Source organism: Monopterus albus, unplaced genomic scaffold (assembly GCF_001952655.1).
Source record: "Monopterus albus unplaced genomic scaffold, M_albus_1.0 scaffold11.1, whole genome shotgun sequence".
Lineage (NCBI taxonomy): Eukaryota > Metazoa > Chordata > Actinopteri > Synbranchiformes > Synbranchidae > Monopterus > Monopterus albus.
Genome location: NW_018127891.1, coordinates 80,549 through 88,075, shown reverse-complemented (window position 1 = coordinate 88,075; position 7,527 = coordinate 80,549). Strand labels below are relative to the sequence as shown.

The 7,527-nt window shown below is 40.6% G+C and overlaps 1 protein-coding gene across 1 annotated transcript in view; it reads left to right on the top strand.

Annotated features, from left to right (window-relative positions):
- The window catches only part of xrcc1 (X-ray repair complementing defective repair in Chinese hamster cells 1), an 18,615-nt gene extending 11,177 nt beyond the window's left edge, over nt 1-7,438 (top strand). The window contains exons 11-17 of the mRNA XM_020590214.1: nt 3,745-3,826; nt 3,923-4,031; nt 5,084-5,135; nt 5,580-5,707; nt 5,882-5,972; nt 6,095-6,170; nt 6,413-7,438. Of these exons, the coding sequence (XP_020445870.1) occupies nt 3,745-3,826; nt 3,923-4,031; nt 5,084-5,135; nt 5,580-5,707; nt 5,882-5,972; nt 6,095-6,170; nt 6,413-6,520 (646 nt within the window). The 3' untranslated portion in view covers nt 6,521-7,438. The remainder of the gene's footprint in view (nt 1-3,744; nt 3,827-3,922; nt 4,032-5,083; nt 5,136-5,579; nt 5,708-5,881; nt 5,973-6,094; nt 6,171-6,412) is intronic.
- The last annotated feature ends 89 nt before the right edge of the window (nt 7,439-7,527 follow it).

Here is a 7,527-nt window from a genome sequence, read left to right as displayed (position 1 = left end):
CAGGGACACTTAGGCATGTGGGGAGACCGGGAGTCGAACCACCAACTTGCTGGTCAGGAGACGACTGCCCTACCTCGTGAGCCACAGCCACCCACATTCAGATATTCAGAAATGTTTTTAAATAAGTACTAGTGGTTTTATGATCCATACTCTAATATTTTCAAAGAGCACGTTGAACTGAGAACTTCACTGTAGCCTGTGTTGTCATTCTTCCTCATGCTCAGCTTTCACAGTCAGTGTCTGATTGTGCTGAAGATCCCCCCCCATCTCCCCTCTGCTCACCCCTCTTTTGTTGTCAGAATAATCCATTCCGGCGCCCAGCACCACTATTGTGTGACACATAGAGTGTGCGGCTTTGGTGATGTAGCCTTTATTTAAAAGCTGCATCTGCTATGGGTAATTAAAGGGTACACTTACTTTGATGATGACAAGTACCCAAACAAACAAACACACACACACACACACTCTCACACTGCTGCACACAAACACTTGGTGCCAGAGCATCCTGAGACAAATGCACAGCTTCATTCAGCTCCTGCAATGCATATGTCCTGTGTAGTGTGTGTATTAATGAGATTGTCACATCATTAGAGAGCCCTCCAGAAATGTTTTCTCAGATGGTCATTATCCAATCAGCGAGGGTCCTGAGATTGGCAGAAAGAGGAGAGAGCACAAAACACTTGAGCAGCTCTACAATGTCGCATCACAATAGAGCTGAATAAGTAAACGCACTTTTCATTAAAACCTGAAGCTGTTTTGCAACAGCCCATGAGGACCGGTGAAGTGGTTGGTGTGCTGGAGCCAAAATATCAGTGCAAACGCCCAGTATGAATCTATGGTTCATGAAACTTGGTTACACACAAAGAGCCGATGTGAACGTGCACAAAGCGCTCACATTTTTTTTACAGTCGGTACTAAACGGAGCAATTAACAAACACATTTTTATTTGATAAATCTATCATGGTTAGACTGGTGACCTGTCCAGGGTGGACCCCGCCTCTCACTCTATGGATGGATCTATCACAGTGCACAAAAATTCTCCGACAATTATTTGAGTTTTGATCAACAAATAATTCAATTATCACAATTTTCAGAATCAGTAATTGACCCCAAGTGAGGGCTTGCTGTTTTTGTCAGCTTAACTGAATATAATTCTAGATCGAATACCTTTAGTCTGAGAAAAGAAGCCGTATGAAAATGTCACCTCCAGCTCTGGGAGCATTTATGGATATTCTTGACTCTTTTTGTAGATTAAGCAGTTAATCAAAGAATCAATAGGCAAGTCAATGCAGAAAATTATTATTACACCTAGTTAACATATGTACATTTATACTGTGTTACCTACCTACCAGTCTGTACTTTCACTGCCTTATCACAGCAATCATGTAACTGAAGGTAAAGACATGATACTGACCATAAATTAGAGGTAACACACTGGGGGAAAAGCTGTCATGATCCTCCTCTAACATTTGCATTTTAAGTTTTAAATGCATTATTTTGTTCTCTTGACATGACCTCATTGATAGGCGCTGTCAGGTGAACAATTATTATATTGTTGATTAATTTATTGATTATTTTGTTCAATAGTGATTTTGTCTAATTGAAGGCAGAAAATAGTAAAAACAAGTGTCCATTGTAATTTCCCAGAGGTCATGATTTTGGGCAGACGTTTTGACTGATCAACCCTCAGCTGCAGTCAGTTAATTGTTTAAAAGTGGCTTGAACCATTAATCAGTTATCAGAATAGATTTGGCTCTGGTTTAACTGGTTTTATCCTCTAAAACAAACCGTGCATGTCACTGGTCAACTGTAAGTAGAGCAGATTTAGCTCGTTTGCTTTTGATGTAAAAACACTTGGCGTTATAAGAAACGGATGCATGACTTCCCCATAGTGTCTTTTTTGGTTTTCTGATTTCCTGGACACTGACTTTTGTGAAACAAATAGCCATAAGTCGATAAAATGTCTCCCTGAGCTGTGGAAATGATTACCCACACTAGCACTCGTATTTCAGCTCTCTGCACTTCATGCTTCTGAGCTGATAGTGTCCAGGTAAAGATATAGCACCTTGAGGGGTATATGGTGAGGGTGAAGAGAAATATCACATCCTCATTGTACCTTCCTTGTTTGTGTGTTCTCTGTGGAATACATAGGAACATTTGGCTTTTCATTTCTGCCCACATGCTCTTAAACTTTGCAGAGAACATCACAGATAGAGTTGCTCCCAATTCTTGCAATGTACTCTCTACATTTTTTATGGATTTGTTTTCCCACTTCTATTTTTCATGTTTTATTTGATTAATTAGTTGCCAAGGGGGCTTTGTTTGCAGTTCTCTTTACTTGTTGGTATTCTTCACAATGAATATAAATTGAATTTAAAGTATTTTTTGTGGAAATTTCAACCATGGGCCAAAAAGCAAGTGATCAGATTTTGATATTGGTCCAGTAATTCTTATCACTCTGAGACAAAGCATCTGTAAAGGCCAATCATTGATCCCTGATTGTGTCACTGTGTGTTCTGATTCAGATCTGTATTTAGATGCAAATGAAGAACTTCTGAACCTTTTTATTATTAAAATAACTCTTAACGTATTGTGAAAGTCACAGGAATCTTGTATCTGAGTGCTGTATTGATTCAGCGAGTAGGGGTGTGAATAGAGCTGTGAAGTGGGAGGAGCTATTTTGGTCTCCTTAGATCTGGAATGAAGTTCAGTTCATTTTTTTTTTTCCATAGACAATGTTTTGCGACTTAGTTTGAGCTCTTCTACACCTTGGATCTGCATGAAACTCTTCTGGTTAGATCATCATTGCATAAGATTTAACAGCTGCATCAGAAATAGCTGGTTCTCTGAGAAAAAGGAACAAGCCTGTGTGCATCAAAAGGTCGAAGATAATTACTAATACCAAGGAACGTTTCAATATTATGTGTAATGCAGTATTTGGACCCAGAAATTAGTCCCAGAATTTCTGAGGAACAAAAAAAGCATTGGCAGTATGGCCCTCACTTGTACATATAAAAAATTGGTGAAGAATGTGAAAAATAAAGAGTTTAAGAACAAGGTTCACATTCTGCCTACTTTCTCAACCCAACACGACCGGCCAGCCGCTGGGCGGGGTTGGGGGGTACTTGTCAGGTAGCTTACTGTAAAATGTTGGACAAGATTGTTGGAAATGGGTTTAGCAATTACTTATTCCAGAATCTAGCAAACACATTTAAAGCATACTGACACATGTCGAGAAAGTGTCACCAGTCACAGTATAAAAATGGCGGCTAACATTATGCTCTTCATGAAGGGGGAATATGTTGAATTAAGCCTTTGAATACTTTAGCTATTGATCTGACTTCCTATGAAGTGCTGTGGTCTCTCAATAAAGAACTGTGTGCTTCGCCAAGTCGGATGACAGCCACCACTGTTGAACTTTACCAGCAGCAAGCTGCTGGTAAAGTCTTTTGAATAGCTGAAGAAAAAACCTGGGATGTTCTGGAATTTGATTGATAGACATATTTTTATTCTTGTCTCCCATCATGCAAATGGTTTAAACATCAAGACAATCTAGTGAAAAATATTGCATTCGCTTTACATCTTGCTGCCAGTTCACTATGGTCTGACAGATGCCCGCTGCAGTGTGACACACTGTACAAGTCAAATTGATTGGGAGCAAGCTATATTGCACAGATGTTCTTTTCCCTCTGGCCTTTAATCATCCTGACACATTTTGTTCACTGCCTTTTTGTCTTCCTCCAGGTATTTGATGGATGGAGCAGAGTCAACCTCAGAGAGTGAAATGGAAGGGGAGGACCAGAGTGATGAGGAAATGAACACAAAAGTAAATTTATTTTTAAAGTGGGGGGGAAAAAAATCCTTTTCCCCCAGTTTATAACAGCCGGTCAGGTTTAACGTTCTGCGCATGCTGTTCTCACAGACTCCACAGAAGCAGGAGAGACGGGTCACCCCCAAACAGACACCAGAAAAACACAGGGATGAAGAGGATGATGAGGAGTATGCTCGCTCCACTGATGTGGAGGAACCAGGTTTGCATTAACTTTACTTGCTACACTGCTGCAGGGTCACCCACTACAATCACATTGAAACAAGAATAAATAATAGAGATGAGTAAACATTTTGTTGCAGAGCAGGAGACAACATACCAGAAGGTTCACAGCCCCTACAATTTAGTAACATGTCCCTGATCATTATAGCAGAGAATACATTTAACATAAAATCTCACGTTCCAAAATCAATAAGCAAACATGTTAGCTGGTCACTTTCTATATGCATATCTGTACTGTAAAGATTCAAAAGCTGAACTGTAAGTGGCTGAGAGTGAAGTTCATTCATTCCATTAGCGCCAATAACTGAATGGGGGCCTGGGGTAGCAGTGGAGCTAACTGAGAGGGGGCAGGAGACCTTGTGAAAGCCCAGGGATTAGACACAAGAGATCACCTTTATGAAGCAAGTGGAAAAGGACGAGTTGACAGCATCACTGTGTAAAGGACAAGAACTACATGCATAGGCTACTGGTGGTGCTGTTTGATGAGAGAAGCAAGAATGGAGGAAAATCGCTGTGAAGGGACTTGTGCATGATTCTCATTTCTATGTTAATGCGAGGCCGGATGTAAAGTGCTGGGGCGCATCATTGAGGCGACACAACACTGACCCAACAAACACTGACGGGGCCATGGCACTTTAACTAGGGCTGTTTTTCTTCCCCTCAGCAACACAGGATTGTATGGAAATGGGAATAGTTGACGATTATGTTTGCCTGCCTGCTTTGCATCAGAACTATGCTCCACAGTATCTTGTAGAAAGCATAAAACTGGCAGTAAGATAAAATTCTCCCCCTATATGACCAGAAAGTTAAAGCATGTTGAACTTGTTGACATTTGATTATCATATTTAATTAGTTTTATGATCAGGGCCACAGTGAGGTGCTGGTAATTTAAGTTGCATTACATTGGCCCTGTCTGTCTGTTCTTGTCTAGCTGCCCATAATCCATACACAAGCCTAGTTTTAATTAACTTAGACATATCAGATTCCCAATTAAATTGTACTTTATCGACAAATTGACCCTTTGTTTCACAGGAGGTGATGATGACGATGAATCGGGTGTGGACACGGAGGACGAGCTGCAGAGGTAAACAAAACAATGTCAGTGATCTGATTATAATATCAACGTGGACAAGATGGTCGTTGAGTCCATCTTTGCTCTGTTGTTGCTCCTGTACAAAAAATTGATGTAAATTTCATAATTCCACTTTGATTGTAGTCGACCTTTCATTAATAATCACATAATAGCACTAAATTTGTTAGGCTGTAGTTTTCCTTCGTAAGACAGTCGCTGAGAATGACCACTTTGAAGATGATCACTGAAATGCAGAGGTTAGTTAGACACAGGAGTGTATTTATATTGAAATATTGGACAAAGAAACAGTCATTTTTTTACTTAAATACCGTATATGGCAAAGTAGGGAGGTTAGAAAATCGGGGACAGGGATGTTTCTTCTTTTGAGTGATGAGCGTGGAAACACACACTAGCAAAAAAAGACGTAATGACTTCTTTCTTTGTCTTCGTAAAAAGAGTGGAAAAGGAGAGCAGACAGAAGAAAGCAGCAGCAGAAGTGAAGGCGGACGATCCATATGGGGGGTCGACAGATGAAAACACAGATGCTGAGGCTGAAGAGGACCATCCCATCCCTGAGCTACCAGGTATGTCTCTCTGTTCATTTAACCAGGTCCCCCCTGTCTCTGTCACAGGAACAGACGTCCTCCCAGTCTCGTCAGACATTGTAATTGATGGCCTTCTGTCTTTCAAGAACATCCCTCACAAAGTATCAGTTGCACTCTTCTTCTCCTTTCTTCTGTCATCCTCATTTCTTCCAGACTTCTTGAGTGGAAAGCACTTTTTCCTCTTCGGCAAATTCCCAAACAATGAGAGACGCCTACTGTTGCGGTACATCGTTGCCTTTAACGGGTGAGAGAGACTTCCAGCAGCAGCCTGCTGCGTCTTCAGTTGTTTGTAGAAATGTACAGCACAAAAACAGAAAAATGTTTGTCATTAAGTCTTTGTAAAACACACTCTTATCTCTGCTCCAGAGTGATCGAGGACTACATGACAGAGAAGGTGCAGTTTGTGGTGACCAGTGAAGGGTGGCAGGACTCTTTTGAAGATGTGAGTTGAGTCCTGTCTTCTTTCTCCCTTTGCTATTTCAACAGTGTTTCTTTGTCAGTGAATCAGAATTGGTTTTCAGCCGTTTGTGGCTTTGTTAGCATCTGAAAGAGAAGTTTTGGTTATACAGTCCAAACTTCCAGTTTTTCAAAGGCTTTTTATCTCTTCCTGTAAGTGTAGTTGTAATGCAACAAAGCACTTCATGTCCTCTCTCTGTTCCTCTCGCTTTCACTCTGCCATCACAGGCGCTGATGGACAACTGCAATCTGAACTTTGTCAAACCCGCATGGATTTATGCAATCAATGAACGACAAAAGATGCTCCCCTATCAACCCTACTCTGTTGTCCCCTGAACAGCACAGTGTGTGTACACACAAAGGTGTGTTCAAACACACAATCGCACTTCAAATCCTGAAAAAGGAGCAATGGGGAAAGCCACGGACATTTTTTTCTTTTTCAGATTCACTTATAAGAAGCAATAAAGCAATTATAGTTCATTAATGACATAACACTTGCTATTCATCTTCAATCCTAAACCAGTTTCTATAAAATCCAAGTTTCTCCACAAATGTTCACCTTTTGGCTGAGCTGAGAAAATGTCTATTTAAATGGTGTCTGCTTAGGTTAATGCTAGGATTAGGTTTAGCGTTATTATTAGCCTTTTATACAGTTTTTAGTCCTGGCTTGGGCACAAGGTAACATCATCATCAATGCGTCTCTTAATTTCTTTGGTTTGATGGAGCAATGCACACACTTTCTGATCCAGGGCGTGTTTGAGTTTGTCCGTGGTTGTGCTGCAGTTTGCTGCCGCTCACCTCAGCTCCTCAGGCTCCGTCTGGAAATGAGTTATCAGCCTGTCGTGACAGCCAGCAGCATGTACACTATTATCAAACCGGGTCAAAGTCAGGTGAAATGTGTCAGCTTTAGAAATTAAAATGAATACTGGGAGACTGTTTGTTCTGCTTTTTATTTGATTAAATGCTGTGAGTGGGAAAGCCATAGATTTTTGTGTATTGCTCAAGTTTGATAAGTCCAAGTTTGTGATTTTCTTCATGTCAAGTATTACAAGAGATGGACTGGCTCACCAAATGTGGGGATGTAAAACCAGCGTCGGTGTTTTGCATCACTCGATTTAAGTTGCATGGAAATGTTGGGCTTGCTGCATGATTTGACTGCTTTGCTTGTGCAAAGCCACTTGTTTAAGTCTCAGTCTTAAGTTTGTTTTCTTATAATACTTATTTTGTCCAAATAAAAAAAGGTTTTTAATTACATTTATTTCTCTTGTTTTAATTCATTAAGCTGTCTTTGAGCTTAGTCGCTCTCATCCCTTCCTGAGGCACTCTGCTCCTTTTCATTCCTT